The 24,521-nt window shown below is 32.4% G+C and overlaps 1 protein-coding gene across 2 annotated transcripts in view; it reads right to left on the bottom strand.

Moving 5' to 3' along the window:
- The window catches only part of RUNX1 (RUNX family transcription factor 1), a 313,280-nt gene that overhangs the window by 83,814 nt on the left and 204,945 nt on the right, over window positions 1-24,521 (bottom strand). For both annotated transcript variants that reach the window (XM_074300678.1, XM_074300679.1), the window contains one exon: window positions 10,011-10,115. In XM_074300678.1, coding sequence (XP_074156779.1) covers window positions 10,011-10,115 — 105 coding nt within the window. The remainder of the gene's footprint in view (window positions 1-10,010; window positions 10,116-24,521) is intronic.

The raw sequence follows: 24,521 nt of genomic DNA, 5'->3' as shown, positions 1-24,521 counted from the left end.
ATCATGATAATAATGAAATTCCTTCAGGTAAAAAGGTACAAGTAGATTAAATAAATGATAGTTGTACATTGCAAAATTAAACAAAACAGAGGAAGAAAAAAAAAAGAAATAAAACTGGATTACTACTTGTCAGGGATGCTTCAAGGAGGGAGGAAGTTAGATTAGGTGACTATTATATTTCTTTTCAACTCTAGTTTCTATGGAAGAAAGAAAAAGGATACCATAGGGAAAAATAATAATCCCCAAATCATATGATAGGGTTATAGATTTATAATTGCAAGACAAGGATATCAAATCCCACTAAATCCTTTTATTCATGAGGAAATTGAGATAGAAAGGTTAAGTGATTTGTCTAAAGTCACACAGCTAGTAGTAAGTCGTTGAATTGCTTCTTAAACTGAAATCTTGACTCTGTTACTACTCTTACTTTGCTAGTTGTCCAAGGAAAGTGCATGGACTTTAGGATGGAAGACTCAAGATAGCAATTAGCCAAGTTATATATCTATGCTTATATATACATACATACACAAACAGCAATTAGCCAAGTTACATATCTATATATACAGACATCCACATAAATACAAACACATCCACACACATATATCTATATCTATACATATATACAAAATTATAAAAGATATTTCTGTTTTCCTCTTTTTATTTATTAAGTATATACATTGACTCTTTAGAGATTTATGATTTCATTGAAGTGATGTTTCCTTTCCCTGGCTCAGATTGTAATATCTCTATTCTTTTGAACTTGGACAATTCTTATCTATGCCCTTCTAAAAGTTCTCCATAAAGAGAGAATTATAAAATACTGGAAACTTCTCTAGTTTTTTAAAAAATATTTTGTGAGTACTATATTTAAAAAATGAAAAATGCAAATGACCTAAAAAGTGTCATAGAGACACATGACAGATATATTGTTATAGACACATGATAGATATATTGTTATGACTTTATAATCATTGATAATTGATATGTTGGAAGTACAAACATTTGTACTGGAAGGAAACATTTGATCAGAAGTGAGTCTCTTATGTAAGAGGAAGAGGCAGCAAATTTAAAAGTCCAAGTAGTACACGGGTGCTTATAGGTTTAGTGAATTCATAATCAGAAAATGATGAACTTTTTTCTAGCCCAATACTTGTCTCATTTAACTATTTCATTTGTGTTTCTCATTAACTCATTAACTGTATTGGGAATAATACAAATATGCCTTCTTTATTGATATGCTGCAAATTTACTAATAAATTTTTATGTATCTTTGTTAAATGATATTCAAATATAATTTTAAAATGTTTCTCAGGAAAATGAGGCAAACATTTGAAGAAAATCTCAATTATATTAAGTAATGTTATTATATTTGAGATGTTGTGGCTCACAGACATATCCTCACAAAATAGATCTGAATTAATCAATCAAGAGACATTTATTCAGCACTTGCTATGAGTCAGGTATTAAATACTGGAATACAAAGAAAAATAAACAATCCCTGCCCTCAAGGACCTTACATCTGAATTGGGAGACAATATGCATATAAAAAGTACATACAAGATATACAAGATGGAAGATTATTTCAGAGATGTGTCTTTAAAAGCTGGAGGTATTGGGAAAGGCCTCCTACCAAGGAAACCAAGGTGAAACCAAGGAAACTAAAAAAGGTGGGAAGAGTGAATATTTAAAGCACTGGGGACAGAGAGTTTAAAGGCAGAGAAACAGGAGATGGAGTGTCATGAGCAAGGAAGAGCAATTAAAATACTTTATAAAACTTTGGAGAAAGAAGTTTCAGTGGCATTCTGAAGAAGATTTAAGAAGATAAAGAGGAAATAGATGATTTTAAAGATTAGGTGAAAAGGGGAAGACAGAAAAAGAATACTAGCTAGTAGGGATGGCATGAGGAATGTTTAAGGGTGGGGAAAATTTGTTTGTTTACAAAGAAGCAGGGAAGGAACCTGGAGATATGAAAACATTGACTATTAGAGGGAATGACCAATCTGTTGGAGAAGGTAGAAGAGGAAGGGATACAGAGTGCATATAGAAGCATTGGCATTGGCAAAAAGAAAGACCACAACCCATGAGATTGGAGTAAAAGAGATGATAGTGGGAAATGGTGTCAGAGAGCAATAAAGTGAGGAGAATGCAAAGAAAGGAAATTTTTGACTTTGTATCTGTACTAGGAAATGAGGAGAAGAGAAAGAGTGTTGTGGGAAGCTTGATGAAGTAAAGGTTTTGGAAAAGCTACTGTGGTGAGTGGGTAATGAATCATTTCAAGAGGAGTAGAAGGATAACATTACTACAGTGAGGAATAGATTGAGATTACATAAGAAATTTTGAGTGGATCCAATCTGCACAGTTTTGTAATTTTCCCTAGCTACATTCTTTAACACAAGAGGCAGAACAAAAATACAAAACAAAAAACAAACAAACAAACAAATAAACAACAACAATAAAAAAACCAGTTGGTTAGCATACTACAGGAACACATAGAAGGATTAGCAATAAAATAGGGCAATAAATAATCTGAGATTATAAAACAGAAGAAAATTGGATGAAGAATCTTCAGATTGAGAAGGGAAGACAGTATTAGGCAGTGCATGTCTTGGGAAATTACTAAGGGGTAGAGAGAGTTTCAGTCTCAATGAGGATGAAGACTAGTTTCAGGAGGAAGCCATAAAGTGAGATGGAATGACAAAATGTTATAATCAGAGAAAAAAATGGAGAATTCTTGAATGTGGAACATTTATGGATATTCTAGGGCATAATTGAAATGGAGTGAGAGGTTATGTTATTTTAGTGCAATAGGTCTCAGGATTAAGAAATAGATTAATTGAGGGAGGGGACAAATCAATCATTAAATTCATTAAGGAAATAGAATACTCTGAGGGTCAGCATATAATGGGCAGGATTTGGATTGAATGATAAATTTAAATAGTATGAACCTCAAAGAACTAGATGTAGTAGAAAGACAGTGTTAGAGGGAGAGTCTGGAAGTGGCAGTGAAGATTAAGGAGTACTCCTTTTCCTCTACCATCACCAGTGAACAGAAGAATAGAAAAGAAAGTGTAGCTAGGATTTTCTGTCTCTTTCAGCAGTTAGACTGCTAACTTGTTAAAGGTGTAGTATCTTATTGGAAAAGGAAATTAGGGAAGCAGTCGTTAGTAGGAAGCCAATTCTCAGTATATATCAGACAATAGAAGGAGAAAGATAGTAAAGGTTTAAGATAAAAGTTAGTTAACTATGCAGAAAGCATTTCAGAGATCCTGGTGCAAGGGACAGGAAGACCTAGAATGGGACATAAAGGAGTACAAAGAAGTATGGATAGGTACGGGGGAGTATTCAGGCAATATCATTGATTTTTCATGAATATCTTGTACCACTTCCTCCCACTTTCCTTACAGTGGTTCTAGCTTCCTTTTATATACTGTCTTCCCCTATTAAACTATAAGTTCCTCAAGAGCAAGAACTTTTGATTTATTTTTTTTGAAATAATTGCCCTGTTGTTTAGTAATATAATATTTGCAGTGATATAGAAAGTGTTTCTTGCATAAAACTTCAAATGATTCTAGGGGAAACCACATAGATAGAAGGAATCTTATACATAAGGAAGTTCCATGTATATAGCTCTAAGGAATCTATTTGTTAGTATGCCTGGAGAATGTTAATGAGTGAAATGTCATAATAATAGAGGGGGTAAAAATATGATAATGAATGGGGAATTTTGTGTTCCACAGAAAACATTTAATGTCTCAGAGTAACAAAGAAGCTTGCAAGAAGAAATTCAACAACATATTGGAGGGAAAACATTCTGAAAATTGTACCCTAAACATGAATAAATTGAATTATTGTGAAATGTTAAATGCAATACAATTGTCAAAGAGCATGGATAATCTTAAATAGTGCTCAAAGAGTCAAGAACAATTAACACCATAAAATACAAGATAAAGTTTTAGATTCTACTGCTAAAGAGGAAGAAGGGTCAAAGAAGATGTCTATTAGACCCTTTTATTGTTATTATTACTATATCATTATTATCATAATCTTTACTATGTTCTAACAATAAAATTATACAGCTTAGCCAAAGTCTCTATTAGTAGAGGCATAAATATAGTTTTGTAAAGTAAGCCCTACTCTAATGGGACATAGTTGATTGATAGATTTCACATACTTTGGTTCTTGGTGAGCTGAGATATACACAGCTCAGATGCCCTTGCCTGTGTTAGAATAGTGCTGTCACTGCAAATGCAACATTTGTCAAGTCCATAAATACTTTATTTTAGGGAACAAAACAATTTAGAATTATTTTGTCCTACTGATTAACTAGTAAGAAGTCGAGAACTTCTCTAACTCAAAATATAGCAATTTCAGCACAAAGATGTTCCAATAATGAACCTTAAAATCAGAATATCATTCAAAACTGAGTACAATCAATACATTCTATTTCTTTTGTCTCATTTTTTCTAGGTTTATAACTCAGCTCAGGAATCTAAATATATAATGCAAAAATATTATTAATACAGCATATTCCAGAGTATTTTTAAAGGCCTTTATACTATAATAGTATATGATCTATTTAATATATAAATATTATATAACATATAGTATTATACATATATATATATATATATACATACTATATAATAGGAAGTAGCCTATTTAAATAGACTTTATTTTAACTTAACAAGATTAGAAAAACTGTAATCCTTTTCACTTCATTTTTGGAAATGGTCAATGTCAGAATTTGATTTGCTGTGCTATTCATATTTTTTAAACTGTTCAATTTGGGGGAAGGGAAAATGAGAGAGGTGGATAATAGATTCATTTAAATATATATATGTGTGTGTGTATATATATATATATATATATACATATATTTATGTATGCATACACATATTAATACATACATATTTCACTCAAGAAAATTAGTGACCTAAAAAGAGAACATTATCCAGTGTTTGAAAATAATAATTTTGACCTCACTGTCAGGAATTATGAATCTAAAAATTTCAGGCACAACATAACCATTGTGAAGGACTGTTTTAACCTGAGGGCAGAATTTGTCCCCAGAAATAGTCAATATTTGCTTTATTAACCTTTTGAATTTTTAATTAAGCATCTCAATGTTCTAGATGTTATGGATACCTGACTAAACAGATGATGAGTTATGACATCAAATGCACTGCCCCAATTCAGCTCACTAGGAGAAATGCCCAGATGGGTCAAATGGGGACAGTGGTTCTTTTTTATTTTTTAAAAGCCAAAGACCATATTTGAGTGCAACAGAACTATTCAAATGGTTCAGTGAAAGAAATATATGTAGGCATTTATGTGTCTATTTTATTATTTCCATACAATATGGCCAAAACAAATTCCAGGCACATGAAATTATTATTGCTGTTTTTTTCATTACTGAGGGGAAAAAATACAACTCAACCCTCAAACATTGTACAATTCAGCTTCATCCATAAACCTAATAACAATGATAAAAGGGATGAAAGTATAGTATTTACCAGTTATATCATTGTTGTGGGCCAAAGCTTTAAAGTTAAAGCAAAGTCTCTTTTAATGTGTTAATGACATTTCACTAATTAATGGTTTCCATACATACTAACAAATAGATTCCTTAGAGTTGTATATACATGGAACTTCCTTATGTGTAAGATTCTATCTATGTGCTTTCCCCTAAAATAAGTTGAAGTTTTATACAAAAAAAACACTTTATCAGAACAAATATTATACTACCAATAACAGGTTAATTATTGTAAAAAAAAAAAAGCATGAAAAGTTCCTGCTGTCAAGGAATTTACAATCTAATAGAGAAAGAGTACATAAAAGGAAGCTAGAACCACTGGAAGGAAACTGGGAGGAGATGGTACAAGATATTCATAAGAAACCAAAGACATTAGCTGGAAAAGCCTGAGCCCTCAATAAACAGAGAACCTTGGGAAGTGTTCATTGTTCTACTCTTCAAATAAATGAGATATTAGGCACATACACTAAAAGAATAAGCACTTATATGGTATTTATTATGTAGTAGGAAATATGCTAATACATGTATTTTACACATTTTAAGGTTTTTGCAATAAGGAATAATAATGTAGAACTATTTCAAAGTGTATGTATAAAACTATCTTAAAGCTGAGAATTTACTTCTCCCCAAATATAATTTAACAAGAAAGAATGTAAAAATGCCTCATAGATGAATTAATTTCCCTTTTCCCAAGTCTTTCAAAATCTATTATTATCATAAATTTTAAAACAAAAATACATTTAAAACCACGTTAAGTAGTAATCTTTGTCCTTTGGCTGGTTGACTAAAAATAATTAGACCAATCACATAACCTTTCAAAAATTAAACAATATTATTAAAATATTTCTATGAATAAAAGATCCAGTAATTTATCTTCATAGTTTTTACCTGTGTTTAAACGTTATGGTAGGCATATAGCTTTTTCCTATGTTTAATAAAAGTCTTCCTTGCTCTAATTTATAAGTTTTCTCTTGTTCAATCTTTAGAGATAGGGAATAATTTGCATTTATCTGAAGTTACTAATAACTATATCAGTATATCAACACATATGAAAGAATGCTCAAAATAAGCAGTAATAAGAGCTGAAAATTAAAACAATTCTAAATTTTCACCTCATCCTATTAGAACGGCATAGATGACAAAAGGTAAAATGGTAAATATTGGAAGGTCTATTAAAAAGAAAGCACATTATCGGTGGAGCAGTTAACTTGGCCCAACCTTTTTGGAAATCAATTTGTGATTTGACTAAAATAAATTTAATCCAGAAATGGCACTATAGTTAAAAGTGAATTTGGTTAATAATCCTTTAATAAGCACCTACATATGCCAGTTATCATGCTAAGTGCTGGGAATATAAGTAAGAAAAAAAAAAGTTCCTGCCCTTTAGTAACTTATAGTCTAATACGGGAAGACAGTACATAAAAAGAAGCTAGAAGAAAATTGGAGGAAGTAGTACAAGATATTCATGAGAAAACCAGTAAAATTGGCTGGAAAAATTTGAGTTCTCAATAAAGAGAGAAGTTGGGAAAAGTTCATTGTTCTACTCTTTAAGAGAAGAGAGGTAGCTGAAGGTGCTGAGGAGGTATTAGCAATCAAAGCTGAACTAATCTTCAAGATGATGAGATATTAGGCATACTTCCTAAAGACATCAGATGTAGAGGAAATAGTATATCTATATCTATATCTATCTATCTATCTATGAAATTACAGCAACTTCTTTTTTATAGTAATAATAAAGAATTATATTCAGAATGAATGTTAATTGATTATGGTGGATTGGACAAAATGTGGCTTTTGTTATAAATGACAAAAAAACAACAACAAAAATAAACTTGTATAAGCTGATACAGAATCAAAAAGGCTGAACCAGGTGAACAATTTACACAATGACCATAGTAATTTAAAATGTATCTATATTGAAAGACTTTACAATTCTGTTCATCGTAGAACTATTCACAATCATGACTTAAGCAACAGAAGTGGTGAACAAGGGATGTAGAATGAGGTATACATTTTTAGAAATGATCAAGGTGCTGATTTACTTTGATTGATTATGCTTATTATTATAATTATTAATTACATGACAGTGTTTTAGGGGGTCAGTCACTGAAAACTAATGGTAATATTTAAATTAAAAAAAAAGACTTGTTAAAAGAGTTGTATCCTTAACAAAAAAAATGGAAGCTAGAAGAAGGATGATATGATAAACCTCAGCCAAGCATGTACATATTACAAGGGAGGAACAGAGATAGAATTTCAAAGAGGGAAGAGTCTAGTCTGTGACACAGCTGGGAATTTAAGGCATGAAAGAACTTGGAATACTGCTCTCCAGTAACCCTTGCCATGTAGGTAGTAGAACATAAAGATTTATTCTTTTCATGAATTAACAGATTGCTTTGCATTAGTATTCCCATTAGAATATAAAAGACACCTAGTGAGAGCAACAACTCATTGGTGTCTTTAGGTCTGGGGGAATATCCTATTCCATTTGCCACCATCTTGGTATCATCTGCACATAGAAAAGGAGAGACAAAGAAATCTCAGTGCTCAACTGAACTAAGGCAAGAACTAATAACAAGAATCTTTGTCCTATGTTAAAAACAACTATATCCTTACAAGCTACATAAATCTGATTTTTAACCTTGGTTTATATCAAGAGAGTTATTTTCTCCATTCCATTAAAATAACAATAACTAGTATTTATATAGCACTTACTATGTGCCAAGAACTATGTCAAGCACTTTACAAATTATTTTTCATTTGATACTCACAACAACCCTGTGAGGTAAGTGGGTACTATCAGAATCCCCATTTTACATAGGAAGAAAACAGATAAGCAGAGACTTGCCCAAACTATTAAGTGTTTGAGATTGAGCTCAGTTCTTCAAGTTGCAAGACCCAGCATTCTATCCATTTTGCTACCTATCTGAGCTCAGGATGGCTCCCTCAGATTTCCAGGATAAATGAATTTAGGAGAAAAATATAATGTACTCTATTTTCGATGTGGGGAGTTTGAGATACATATGGGACATTAAGAAGAACATGTTCAATAGGAGCTTGGTGATGCAGAGATGGAAATGAATAGAGAAAAGGGCTGGATATAAAAATATGAAAGACACCTTATTAAAGCTGATAGTTGAATTCATCAAAATTGATGAGATCAAGAAGAAAGAGTATAGAGAAAGAGGGGGAGATGGCCCAAGTCAGAGTCCTGTGCTACATCCACACATCTAGACAGGTATGAAAATTAAGCAAAGGAAACTGAAAAAGATTGTTTACACATGCACAAAGATAAACATGATGAAGCAAGGTTACAAAAATCCAGGGAAGAAAAAGTAACCAGAGGGAGGAATTAGTGAACAGTATTGAATGATTTAGAGTTGCTATAAAAGGGATAAGGACTAATAAAAGGCTTTTGAACTTATTTATAAAGAGGTCATTGGTGACTTTATAGTTTTAGTTGAGTTGTAAAGACTGCGATCAGATTATAAGAAGTTGGGAATTGATTGGGAAGTGAGAAAATAAATGTAGATGGATTTTTTCTAGTTTTACTCTGAAATAAAGGAGGTAAAAGAGGATAGTTTAAGGTGATAGTTGGGTAATGAAAGCTGTTTTATCTTTTTGCTTGTTGTTGGTTTTTAGAATAGTAAGGATGCTGATAAGGAAGAAACCAGTGAATGAAAAATTGAAAATTCATGAGAGGGGGAATAATTAATCATAAGAGCAAGATCCTAAAGGAGACAGGAAAGGATGGTATCAAAAGCTATTGAAGGAAAGGAGAAGAGCTCACTTTATCCTCTGAGACTGAAGCTGAAGAGGAAAGAATGAAGTCAGTCCTAAGCTTCTAGTTTCCAAACTAAACAAACTGAAGTTCTAAAAATTTCCTTCACAAACACATTTTTCTTCATCTATATTCTCTCACTTTTCTCTAAAAAACTCTTCTATTTATTTACCTCCTATTCAAAAGAAGAAATTCATAGTAGTCATAATAATGCAGTAAAGTATCACTGTAAAATAGCAAAGTTTATTCTCTGATATTGCATATCAGAGTCTGGTTAGAATATCTCAGTACACATTTAAAAACTAATAATAGATCAACACCACTGATATATTGCATTCATCTTTGTTAATAAGTTTCACTTCCTCCTGTATTTTATTGCAGGTTCTACATAATTTTAATGTTTTGGATGAACAGTTTCTCTAATAAATCCCATCCCTTCAAGAAAGTTCTTAATTAAACTTAAACCTAGTTCATTGGTTTATCTCCTGATTTTCACCACTGTCCATTTATATAATATATTTGAAGAATCAGGATTTAGAATGAAATTGCTTTAAGTCCAGGTGGCTGATTTACTCTATGCCCCTTTGGATGTTGGTGAAGTTTCAGTTTCCTTTAAAGTCATACAATACTTGCCAAGGCCACAAATAAGGACCATATTTTTCAATGGGTGAAATATTTAGGGAATAGGTAACTTACTTCTAGGCTCCCGAGGTCCATCCACAGTAATTTTGATGGCTCTATGGTAGGTGGCTACTTGTGGTGGATTTGTGAAGACAGTTATGGTCAATGTGAAACTTTTTCCTACAAGAAAAAAGAGAACAGTGGAATTATGTTAATAAATATGAAATCCCCACATTTGCTAGGGATTAATTATCACTAATTTTTGTTTTCTAGCACAGAAGCAGAAATAACAATGCAACTTTACATTAAAGCAACTGAAGCTTCATGTTTAAATAGGTTTCAATGCTGGCTACAGACCATCTTTCTAGATTGTTACCCATGAAATCCCAAGGCAAAGTATATCATATTTAGAAGGCATAGCCAATAATTAATTTATTCTGTTATTATATAACTTTATTTAATGACCTATAACATTTCACATGATCATTACTTTTAATTATTCAATTCTACAAACATTTAATAATTATGATAATTAACAAGTAAGATAGGCCTGAGGTACTTTATTCTAATAGCTCTAGAAACTTAAGGATGTTTGGCAGATTCAACAATTTGGCCCAGGGACAAAAGGAGCAAGTAAGGGAACAAAACAAGGCAAGGTAAACATTTGAAAGAAAGGAAAACATGCTAGTGGGCTAATATCCATCAGTGGCCCCAGTGGAATTCCTCTGTATCTATTTATAAGATCTTCTTAGTTTCAACCATCAACTTTTCTGCTTTCTTTAACTTTCACTTGCAGCTTTGAGGATGCAGGGGAAATAATTTCTAATTTAGAGAATGGACTTGATTGGAAATATTTGAAAATACAAATTATTGATACACTGGCATTGTTTTGGGTTCAGCTTTATTTTGCTTTGCTTTTTCTAGATAAAAGGAGAGAAACTGGCCTGTTAGATCATATAAAAATTAAAAGTCATCAAAATAAAGAAATATATTTAATAGACTGAAGTGAAATAAATATAAAGCCAATATGTTCCTGCTACTGCCCATTGAGAAATAGGCTTTTATAAAATAAGCATAAGGAGTCTTTTTTTTTCTCTAACATTTCCCCCCCACACTTAATAGTGTTTTTTTTTTTACAATTACATGCAAAGATAATTTTCAATTTTATAATATTTTGAATTCAGTATTTTCTTCCCTCCTTTCATTCCTCCCTACCCAAGACAGGAAGAAATCTGATGTAAGTTATACATATACAATCATTATAAACATATTTACATATTAAGCATGTTTGAAATAAAAATTAGAACAAAAGGGAAAAATCATAAAAAAGGAAAAAACCCTAATCTGAAAATAGTATCCTTTGATCTGCATTCAGTCTTTATAGTTCTTTCTCTGGATGTGGATGGTATTTTCCATCACAAAATCTATTAGAATTGTCTTGGAACATTATATTGTTGAGGAGTGCTAAGTCTATCAAAGTTTATCAGGTTGCTGTTATTATGTACAATGTTCTGGTTCTGCTCCCTTCACTTAGCATTAGTCCAGGCAAATCTTTTCAGGTTTTTCTGAAAGTTGCCTGTTCATCATTTCTTGTAGAACAATAGTGTTCTAAAACATTCATATACCACAACTTATTCACATTCTCAACTTGATGATATCCCCTCAATTTCTAATTCCTTGACATCACAAAAAGAGAAAATATAATAATTCTTGTAAAATCTACTTCCCAGAACTTTTTTGAGTATCAAATGATGTTTTAAAAATGTATTTTAATCATCATATGGGCTATCTATCTATCTATCCATCTATACATGATAGTATAATGCATGAAAGAAGAACTAAGTCTAGAAAAGTAAACACACATATAATTCCTTTACAATCCTAAAAAACAAAACCAAAAAACCATAAAGAAACAAAACAACAATTCACATACAGTATTCAAAAACTAATTTCTTCCCTTCAAGTTAGAATCTGCTATTTTTCAATTTCCCTATCTGCAAAATGGGATAATAATGGTACCTACTTCACAAGATTATAGCGACATTCTAATGAGAAAACTTGTGTAAGGCAATTTGCCTTAAAGCTCTATATAAATGTTAGCTATAATTAAGAAAATTGAACTACAGAACCCCTTAAAGTCCCTTCTAGCTCAAAAGTTTTATAATTGAATCAATCTAAGCAAATAAGACTGCATGGCTTCTATCAAACAGAGATACAAACTTTACTCTCCTATTTTTGCTTACATACGAAAAATGCTTCAACATTTCAAGAATCTGTAAATTTAGCAGTATAATTATTTCTTCAACTAGTACAGAATGCAATTCTCATATAAAAAGGTGAATTGTTTACAAGAATTGTTGTGACTGAAAATGCAATCACCCTTTACTTTAACCTAGTGACAAACCTCTCTTCACTTAGATGGGCTAGTCATCAAAAACTAGACATCACATTAAGCCCAGGTTCACCAATAGGGTTAAACCCACTCTGAAATACATTGTTGATAAGCAAAATAAGGTTGAATTTTGAGTAGGTGGTTGCTTACATGTTCTAATCTTAAAGGTTTCAGGAAGATAACTTTCCAAATATACCTCCCCTACCAATCTGCTAATGATGCCTGAAATTCTACCGCTACAGATTCTTTTTTCCCCCCAGTGCCCTCGATGTGATAACACCATAAGCTGTTGTCAGCTAATATCTTAACAGGGATTAGTTGATCAGATGCATTCCAACTATCATATCTAGCTAAAAGAAAGCCTCTGCTGGAATAGTACACAGGATGGCTACTTGGTGGGGGTGGGACATGCAGGAGACCATAGAATCTGGACATTAACCAAGTCTATCCAGTGTACCATCTGTCAGACAATCTTTCTAAAAATAGCATACTTTCATCTGTCACTCCTATGCTAAAGAACCCACAATAGCTCCCCATTTCAATTCAAACCAACTAACATTTATTAAGTAATGAACAAGATATTGTGCTAAGTACCTGAGAATTAAAACACAGAAATGAAACCATCCCTGCTCTCAAAAAAACTTCTATTCTATTCCATTACTTACAATACTACACATAGACTGCACTATATATGTATCAAGTCCTGGTATATTAAGACATCACTCTTACCACCTTTTAGTAACTCGCATGACCTCATATGCCATGCTATTTTTACCTCTCTGTCTTTGGGTCATGTCACTTCCCTAGGCAAAAAGTTTTGTTTTGTTTTTTTTTTTTTTTCATCTGAGAATAAATAAATCTCAGATAGATCCACTCTATGCTTGAATGCTCCATGTAAGAGAGAATTCGGTACTTCCTAAGACAATCTAATCAATCTACTTTGAGAGAATTCTAATTGTTCATAAATTTTCTTTGAGACACAAGCAACATTTCCCCCTTTTTTCTTCATTGCTACTCATATTGCCCCAGAGGCCAAGCAGGACAAGTCTAATTCTTTCTTCAGATGATGGATCTTTAAATTTCTAAATATAGGTAACATACTCATCATCTTAAGACTGCATATTCCCTTGAATCATCCTCAAATGACATGGTTTTTAGTCCCTTTATTATTTTAGCTGCTATTCTCTTAAAATAAATGGTGATAAAACATTTTAAGCTACCATTTTTTTCTTTAAAAAGATGTTACTATGTGCACAAGACAATGCTCACTTTATACTCAACTATCTTTTTTCTGGCTTCAAATAATCTTTCTTCTTGAGTCATTTCAGTTACATCCAACACTCAATGAGCCCATTTGGGGATTTCTTGGCAAAGATATTGAAGTTGTTTGACACTTTCTTCTCCAATACCTTAGTTTATTTATTCATAAAATTGAAAATTTTGGTTGGATGATACTTAATTAACTTTTATTGGTCTTAATCTACAAATATTCTAATGAACAGATATAGTGATGATAGAAGAGATAAAAACATTATATCCAATGACCAGAACAATATAAAATCAACAGAACAAAAAAAAAATCAATTGAAACTAAATGATGCACAAGTAAAATGGAGCAGCTTGTCCCTAAACAAACAATATAAGAAGAAATTTCCTCCAACTTCTTTGAAAATGTATGTTGTATAGATGGAACTCTACATATGAAGTCAGGGTTTCTTGCTATAATGGTCAACCTTATTAAACTGTTTCATTTATTCCTTCTTCATTTTTTGTATTAATGAATTACTTTCAGTGAAGGAAAATCTTGAGAAATGAAAGTGATATAAAAAGTTTTTAATAAAAGTTTACTTTAAAAATAAATAAAAGGATATTAAGGGATATGGAATACAAAATGGAATACAAAACAATGAAGGGAAGGATAGCAAAAGGCAACAATTTAAGAAGAATGAATGTATTACATAACAGACAGGATGCACAAAGACAACTAACAATACAATTCTTCTTTAAGAATGTGACATCAAAAAAGTCTAAATATCATAATTCAGGGAGTAATGCAAGAACATTTCCCAGAACTTATAAATGTTGACAACAAAGCATTAATTGAGAGAATCCACAGATCATCTTGAGGAAAATAACAATAACTATGTTTTAAACTGCAAGACATCAGCAGATTAAGAACATTTTCAATAATAGATACCAAATTTCATGAGGCCAGGAGAGAGACTTTCAAATATAAAGAAAAGGAAATTAAAATAATACTAAGTTATTCAGTAATGCCAAAGATCTTCAGAATGTAATGGAAGAGCATATTTCAAAAAGCAAAGCAGCCCAAAGTTAAATCAAAAATTATATATCCTGAAAGCCTGAATTTAACCATCAGTGAAAAAAATTGGGTATTCAACAAGAGACATATTTATGTATATTCTTTAAAAAAATCCATATGTGAAAAAAAAGATAAAAGAGCAAATATCAAGAAATAGAAATGGACATAATGGGATCATTATAATGTTATAATGTTATATTATAATGATCCTAAATAGATCTTAAAGATCTACGTTAAAGTTAAAGTTAAAGAACTACTGGAGAAGTGAAGGTAGAGGAGAAAAATGAAGCATTGTTGATTAAATAAATAGAAGTGAATCGGTATATTTTATGGGAATAGAAAAATTAGAGAGTTCATAAATGAAGAAGAAAAAGAAAAGATACTTGTAGGATTAAGCAAGAATAAAAATTAATTCTGTCTTCATGTTTATATGTGTCTTAGCAATGGAATTGAATAGTTGACCTTTCCAATTTTGTTATATATTATTGCCCTATATGTTTTTAGGGTCTAACCAGATTGACCTTTCTGCTGTTCCTTATGTGCAAAATTGCATCTCCTATCTCCATGTCTTTGCATGCTTGGAATGTACTTCCTTCAAATCTTGGCTTCAAAGACTTCCAAGTCTTCCTTCAAATAGCATAATTTCTTCCATGAAGTTTTTCTTGACTCCTCCAGCTGTTAGTAGCTTCTAGTTCTCTGGACTTGTATTACCATAATTTAATTTACTGTGTGTGTGTGTGTGATTATATGTGCATGGTATTTTCCCCAGTTAAATTCCTTTGAGAGAAAGGGCTATTCCAATTTTTTTTTTTTGTCTTTTTGTGTCTAACACATAGTAAGTGTGAATTGTTTGATTTACTGGCAGTAAAGCAATTGTAGACCAGTTCCCAGTTGAGGCCGTTAGCTTCATAAAAATAAAAATTTTCTTCAATCATCTATTAATTTACAAGCATTTTGTAAGAAGCTACTATGTGTTAAACTCTGTGCTAAGGCACTAGAGATACAAGTATAAAATTTGCAATAAGTCCTACTCCCAAGTAGAGTTTTCATTCTAAAGGTAGACACAACACCACAAAAAGTATTAATATAAAATGAATATAATATTAACATATATAAAGGTAGTTTGGAAAAGAGCCACTCTGATAGACAAGGAAATCTTCATATAGAAAATGTTACTTGTGGTACATCTTACAGGAAGAGAGAGATTCTGAAGGGTAGAGGAGAAAAGAGTGCATTTCTGTCATGTGAGATGGACTGTGCTAAAGCACAGAATTAGGATATGAAAGCTTGTATATGGGGAACAGAGAAAAGGCAGTTTTGTTGGATTAGAGACTGATTTCCTTTTAGGTAATAGTTTTAGTGGGATACGAAAATTTCCCTTTGTTACAAAAGATTTATGACTTTGTCCACATAAAGTACTTGATTAATTATCTTCCTTATAATATATTATACCTCCATAAAAAGGACATCCTTCTAAAAACCTCCTACTATGGTGATATCTCCTGAGGCAATTCAATCTGATATTTTTTACAACAAATTATCAGGAAGTTGATCCTAAATTTTCTCAAAAGTGCCTCTTTGCTATTTTAACAGGTAAGAAAACAGGACTAGAAATTTCAGAGATTTATCTAAAGTGACACAGATAGTCGATGGTAACTCTGGGACCAAAACTCAACTCTTCTGATTTCCACCTTGGAGACCCCAGAACACTGTTATATAACTGATAATAATGCTTCTTAAATGTTTCAGATAGCAACAATATAAACATTCCAAATGGTATATGATTTCTAATTAAAATTATTATTAATTTGAAGACTGTTTTAACCATTTTAAAGTAATCATTCTGGTATTTGAAATACTTTCACCAATCACATGACAACCAACTATATATCCATATTAATATATTCACTATGTATTCTAATTGATCTGCAAATATCAGTCCCTTCTGTCTCTGAACTATCCTTTGCACAACTGCCAAAATTCAGTAGCTTTACTGAATACAATGTTTCAGTTTGAAATTTAAGTCACATAAGGTGACTCCAAACTACTCTAGACCCATCAAACATTATTTCTCTATTCAGCCAAAATGAACAACTTGCTGTTCTCCATAGTCAACATTCTATTTCCCATCTCTTTACATTGGCATAAGTCAACCCTTTCCCTTGAATTTTCAGTTTTTAGCTGACTCTATCTCTAAAATTCTTTTCTTTACTAAAAACTCTTATCAAAATTCCAAAATTTCTGTGAAGTCTTCTCTTATACATCTAGCTATTAGTATTATCCCCTTAAATCATTATATATATTTATTTATTTGTACATAATGTGTCCTCTAGCAGACAGTTAAAAACAAAACAAAACAAAACAAAAAAACAAAACCAAAACATAAGATAATCCTATTTGTTCATTCATTCAATTCAGGGACATTTACTATTATCATATAGATTTAATGCTAGAAGAGATATGCAGATGTGAAAACTGCAGCCCAAAGATTGACTTAATTCCAGATCCAGAAAACCAATTCTGAAATCATCTAGCTCTTACATGTTAACTATGTTTCAGGTACCATCCTAGGTGATGCAAGTAAACCTCACTTCCTGTGCTGTATAATAGTTAACCAACATTCCTCCCTCTTTCCCCAGCTCTACTTACTGTGTAGGAAACATAATTGATAATATTTTGCTTTCTAAACTAGTTTTTGAACTTCTATGTTTAAGAATATAACCACATTTTTTTGCCTTACCAATAGCCCTCCAGAGCTTAACTTCCAAGTTAAGCAAGATAGAAATTTCTATCTTTATTTTATTGCTAAAAAAAAAAAAGACTCATAATTTTAGATGAGTTCTCCCACATTATTGGTTTTAGTCACTAATACTATTAGAGAAACCACAAAATGCTAAATCCATTTGTGACCTGCCTTCCTCAGACTTTGGGGAAGCTACAAAAGACCAATCAATCAGTCAACAAGCATTTAAGTGCTCACAAGGTGTGAGGCACAATATTAAATCTTGGAGATATCAAGCAAAAGCAGATCCTGCCCTCAGGGTGCTCACATTCTAAAGGAGTGAAATAATATGCAAGCAAACTATTTGACTGAATTAGGAGATGACAGTCTTAGAATAGAAAAGCTTCATAAAAAAAAAAAAAAAAAGACATTCTTAAGAACTAGGAGTCATATGAATTCCAGTTTGATGTTTTTCCTCTTTAACAGTTAGTATTCTAAAGCCAGAGAAATTGAGGCAAGATAGAGATTAGAGAGTTTTTAATATTTTATTTGAGAGGGAGAGATTGTGCTGGGGCAAAACAGGAGCCCTTTTGTCCCTAGAGCTGAATAAGTCTCAAAGTATTCAGCAGCCAATATATATACATATACACATGTGGCTCTAAGCTCGAATAGACAAAGGCAGGGGGAGTGGAATCCAAATTGGTGAGCAGGAATCTCCAAGAAGGAACCATCAATTCAGTTCTGACAGATTGGAGGGTAGAACCATAAATTCTTGATAACTTAAGAAGAGTTAGGAGCCAGAAAGTCTGAACTCAGAGATAGAGGATACCAATTAGGTATCTGAGATTGGACATCTGAAATTTTATTTGGAATGTCAAACTTTGGAATCTCAGTCCTAATGATAAGGAAGGGGGATTGCAACCAGGGGTATTGAGGAAGAACAATTCAAGGAACTGAGGCAGGATAATTAGGGAAACTGAGGCAGGACAATAAAAGGGAACTGTGGCACAACAGTATAAAATTGGAAAGGGACCGTGGGAGAGGCACCAAATGTTTGGCATCATAACCCTTTATAAACTAAGATACTCTGTTTCCTAGGTTAAAAACAACAATAGCAACAACCACAACTGTTAGAGGTCTTGTAAATACAGATAAATATCACAATTTTTCTTAAAATTATCATCCAATGAGGCCTCCTAGTTTATAATTCTGTCAAGTTATAATCCAAGAGTATAATCCAAGAGTTTGCACAGAACTACTGATCCACTGATATGTCTGAAAAAACTAAATTTGCATAGGGACAGTGGCTGAATTTCTATTCAGAGCTTATAAATATGGTGAAACAGTCAGAACCTCAAGAATGATGTCTAGTGGAAAAGCCCAGATGTCCTTAAGTACAGTCTGAGGCCAACTGCCCTGGCATTTCTACAAATTCTTTGAAACTTGGGTGGAGGCGGTAATTACAGTTCAGGAAAAATCTGATACTGTCGGGTATCCAGCCTCGGCAGCACAGGGACCCACGGAGACACCACACTGCTTTATTGTTAAAATACAGTGTTTATTGTGAAAATGTCACTTAAATAGAAAAGAGCATGGGAGTTATAAATATCTATGTGGCATTAATGTTTATGAAAAAGTTAGAATGGGTTAAGAAAATAATTTTATTGAGAAAACAATATTCAAATTATAATGCTAATTTTAAATTCCCTTCTTCCACTGATAATCTGTGTTCTCAATGCACTATGTTTATAACTTTTAAAATATATTTCATGTTGTCAAAAAATCAAAGGAACTAGTTTAAATTAAAGAGATCAAACTATATATTTCAGTAGACTTGTAGACAGTTGGAAATCAGAACTGAAAAACTTCTATTAAGCTACAAAATATTCACTATCTATTCTGTTCCCAAACCTCCATTCAGGACCCACATATGTGGCTCTCTGTTTTTCAAAGTATTCCAGTGGAATACAGGTCTGTAGTTCCTATCTAGTGGAAAGGACATTCACTCTGAAGGTCTGTATGACTGTTGTCCAAGGGCTAACCTAATTAACCAAGAGGATTTATCAACACAACTTTCCCCCAAATCCACAATGAACATTTTAAAATTATTGAATCTTATGGAAACTAGTTACAAAGGGGGAAGGGGAATGCTGTGAACTACATCAGTAAAAAGCATACTGACATTGATGAAATAATGAGTCCTTGAGGTAATGAAGTAGTACAGCAATGACTTACCACAAGGAGTCTCCTCTGGAGCCTGAAGAACTTCCAAGACAGTGGATTAATTTTTTTTCATTTTTAAATACAATTCTAATTTTTCTATAATCTGCTCTCATCCAGGCTTAACTTTATTCCTTTTCAGTTTAGGTATATTATGACCAATTGATAATGCTTTTAAAATTATTATTTAAAAGCTTTTTATTTTTAAAGCATATGCAAAGATAGTTTTTAATATTCACTCTTACAAAATTTTATGTTCCAAATTTTTTTCTTCCTCCCTTCCCTCTATCTCTCCCTTGGATAGTAAGTAATCTAATATATGTTAAACATGTGCAATTCTTCTATACATATTTCTATAATTATGCTGCACAAGAAAAATCAGAACAAAAAGGAAAAAAAATGTGAAAGAAACAACTAATAATATTTTTGAACCACTCACAATTGCAAGATAATTTCCTTCAGACTATGTGGAGATAATGGGTAGGAAAGGAAAATGCCAGATATTTAACCATAAGAAATAATATATTGATATCACTGTGCAAGATGAAATTTCAGGAAACTTCATTGGAAGATGATTTGTGATAGGAATTAGGGCCTTGGCTAATCCTTGATTAGAGATCAATCCCTTATAGTCATACATAATCTAATTCAACTGTCTCATTTTATAATTGAAGATACTGAGATTCATAAATGTTAAGTGTATACAGGTAGTTTGTGAAAGAACTAGGTTTTAGATGCAAGTACTCTGATCCTAGAGGGTGTATCTCATTACCCCTCTCCACAATGATTCTCTCCTTACTTTAAGTAACAAACTAGGTTCTAATGTTGTTGAGCATAATGAGTTTTGATTGGGCCATAAGAGAAAAGTATCAGCTACTGAAGATACAAAAAAGTGGTACAATCTAGAGGGTTGCCACCTAAAAGAAGCCCAGCCCTATTCCACTTATAGTCTTGGATTAGAGAAGCATATTAGAGAAAGATGGTTGCTTCTCCCTAGCCTACATTATTATAGAGCATTACCTCTGAGCCATAGAAAGGCTCTCTCTGTCTCAGTATGATGACTCAATTAGAACCACACACTACTCTTAACTATGGCAAATGCTCCATTAAGTCTGTGGGATTTTCTCACATGGTCTAGGGGGCAGTATGCAAATCATAAATTCTTAATGATGGTCTTAGACCTTATGGTAAAAGCAGAGAATAATTTAACTTGAAATATAAGTAGGATATTTGCTTGCATCTTCTTTGAGAAAAATACCATTTAAGTGGGCCCTAATTTAATGTTTCTGCATTTCAGGATAGCACTTGGGAAATCATAGGAAACAGATTTTAAATCTAGCAATATGCAAAGTGCTGTGAATATCTCAAAAGAGCCACTCCTAGTGAGGTCATTTTACAATTTAAGAGTCCTCAATGACCTAAAATCTAGGTGGAAGATGTCAGTGACATATGATATCAATTAGAGTTTCTTAAGTGAAAAGTCCCTGGATAATATAAAAGCAGTAGGATGCTGCATTGTGATTCTATATTGGTAAAGAACAAAATGAATGCCTTTTTTAAAATTAAATTTTCTTTTGTTCAAATACACCTTTTCTTCCTTTCATTTTCCTTCTCTTCTCTTCCTAAATGCAAAATAAAGAAAAACAAAACCCCCATTACAAACATGTATAGTTAAGAAAAAATAAATTCCTTCATTAACCATTTAATTAGCCATTCAATGTATGTGTCACATGGAATGGCAGTTGGTCATTGCATTGATTAGAATTAAAATTTCCAAATTGTCTTTAGAATTGTTGCTGTTGCAGAAATTGTTCTGTTGGTTCTACTCATTTCATTCTACATGAGTTCACTGCTCTCTGGATTTTGCTTTCTCTAACTGATTCTAATTTCTTTTTATGACAAAGTTTATTCTATTCACAGGCATAGTGAGGGACATTATTCATATATTTCTCTCTGTGCTAAGCTCTTCGACCTTTCCTTCTTTTTAGTTCTTACCTACTGAAAATAAGAAGAAAGTAGTGACAGAGTGTCCTCAGAACTAATGCTCTAGGTTTTAAAATATTGGTGCACCACTTTGAGGAGTTGACCTTGTGCCAAAGCTGCATTTTTGACACTTTATTTATAGATCTGTTGGATTTTGTTCTTTTAGGTTTGCATCCCAAGCTTTCCTGTCTTTTATAATAGCTTTTTATTGTGGGATTTTTTTTTTTATCTATTCATTTTTTCCAGCCTCCTTGACTTCAGATTTTACTTTAAGACCAAGCTTTTTATAATTCTGGAGGTAACTTCTGTGTTGAGCTTGGGTCCTCATCAGTTCTTTGATTCCTTTCTTGGAGTATTGAGTATTTTATTATTGCAGGATCTAAGAAATCTCTCAGGCTGAAGATCGGCAAGCTTTCGTTCTCCCAAAGATGTCTGATTGTTGCCCTTCTGTCTGAGTTCTACAAATTCCTGACCTATGGTTGAATATCAACAACATACCTGTGGCTTGCTCCTGGTTTGAATTTGAGTAACAGCTGCTGCTGGACTATCAGTAAGCTAGAAAGATCTGCAGATTCAGAGAGACAGACTGCAGTTTTCCCTTTGGTTTGAAATTTCTGCCCTAGTTATTCTGTTGTAGGGTTTAGAGTGAGCTGAAACTGAAACTCTCTCATTCTGTTTCTGGGTTTAGATGCATACAATTCATAGTTGATTCTAAAATTGCTCTACACTCAGTCTATAAATCTAATAATAATAGTAATAGTTTCTAGTATTTGTATTGACTTAAAGTTTTTCAAAGTGCTCTAAATATATGTATCAACTCATTTTATTCCAACAATCCTCTGAAATAGGTTCTATTATCATCTCCACTTTACAGCTATAGAAACTGAGATGGAGAAAAATTAAAGTGACTTGCCTAAGATCATATAGCTATCAAGTATCTAGATGAGATTTGGACTCCTTGTCAGGAACTCCAACACTCTATTCATTGAACAACCTAGGAATCTTTCCAGTGTTCAACCTGTACTGTCACTCCTTAGGTACATGTCTTTTCAATTCTCCCTCCCACCCTGTTGTGACCCTGGATATCTTAGAATCAGCTGGAGTCAGGATAAGCAAAAGTCTTTATTCTTGTCCTTTTAGGGTCTTTCTCAGGGGATAGATATAGGACTTTCTCCACCTCTTTTCTCTCTTTCTTTCTCTACTACCAAAGAATGAATCTCCTCTTCCTACTCCACCCACTGATCTCACTTCCCCTTCTTTGTCCACACCCACCGATCCAACCAGCACGGAATAGTTAAGTAGGGTTATCCTCCAAACATGTTAATAGAGAATTGTCCAATTAGTAATTAGCCCTGAGTGCCAGGTTACCTTGCATCTAGGTCAAGTATATCCGCTCAGTTCTAGCCCTTTATACCACCCAATCTGTTTCTTGTAACTGGGTGGTAGATGACTTTTTGGCACCTGTTACTGCTTTCTATGCAAAGTCTGGCACCCCCTCATGGGTCTGGGATTCCTTGCTCTAATTGTGATCATCATTTGTATTGTAATGCTCTTAGGAGTCCTTTCTGGTTAGACCTCATTCTCAATGTCTGCAAACCTCTGTTTCTTTATGCCATCCTGGGTTGAAATAATGATTTCTTGTATTTTAACTAATCAAGTCTGTTATGTTTTCCAGCTCTTTCTGGTAAAGGGTTTAGCTATATTTTTTTTATCACACCATCATCTTGACTGATCTTCCACCTTTAATATTATTAATATAGACCAAAATAAAACAAAACTTCCTCATAGTTACTGAATAAAATCATATTTGACTTTAAGGTAGAGAAGGATATTTGCTAAATATATTTATAATTATATGTAAATAAATATAATATAAAATAAATAAATATTACTAAAGAACATTTGCATGAACAGGCATGTTACAAAATAGTCCTCTTTAATCTTCCTTTGCAAGGGGTTTGACAAAAATCAGCAAAAGATCATGATCATAGAATCAAAGAGATAGATCTAGAAGGTATCTCTGAGACACATTAGTTTATTCTCCCTATTTTACAAATGAAACAATTGAAGCCCAGGCAAGTTGTTTCTTCTTCAAGATCACACAGATAAGAAGGTGCAAAGCTAAGAGCTTTCAAAATATTCCCTAGAAGTTTATAAAATCCATGGATTAATTTATTGATTTTTCTTATTTTATTTTGAATGCTGATTAACATTTTATTATTAGGATGCTAATAGCAAAGGATTTTCCTCAGAAAATTTAGATGGAGGCTTTTGTAGAAATAAACACACACTCAAAATTTGGCTAGAAGTTAAAAAAGAAAAACAAAAACCAAAGATAATGTGTATTAATGTTAAATGTTGAAGTTCTTTGTAGCTGATAAATAATTTTGCTGATCTGAATTTTGTTACAATCATGGAAAGCAAGACCATATTAAGTAAATAGTATCATCTTTTCCTTCATCACAAAAGAAAAACAAAACAAAACAAAATATTTTAAAGATACATTAGATTCCAATCCATGATTCAGCACTTGTCTAGGTGACCATTTATGTCTACAATGCTTGCTTCTGAAACAGGAAGCCCTAAAAATTACTGCACTATTATTTCTGATAGTCATTTTGTAATTGATAGTTGTATCATCTCCACTCAGATCAAAATGAACTACAACTGACCAAAGATATGCAGGCTGGCAAAAGAGTGAAAGCTGATGAGTTCAGTTTATCTCCACTAACTATGCAATAATGTTTAGTAAGAAAAAATTCTCAAGAAAAAGACTGCTTCATACTAATTGCAGTTTCCATCCACTTAAAATTAAAGTAATACTCAAGCATTTAACAAAATCAAAGTAATATCCAAGTGTTTAATAAGATCATGAAAGAATGAAATATCTAAATAATTTGTTCAAGGTATATAAAATTTCAAAAATCATTATTTTCCTGGGATCCT

This window comes from Sminthopsis crassicaudata, chromosome 3 (assembly GCF_048593235.1).
Source record: "Sminthopsis crassicaudata isolate SCR6 chromosome 3, ASM4859323v1, whole genome shotgun sequence".
Taxonomy (NCBI): domain Eukaryota; kingdom Metazoa; phylum Chordata; class Mammalia; order Dasyuromorphia; family Dasyuridae; genus Sminthopsis; species Sminthopsis crassicaudata.
The sequence above is the reverse complement of the archived record's forward strand: the minus strand, read 5'-3'. Positions and strand labels throughout refer to the sequence as shown.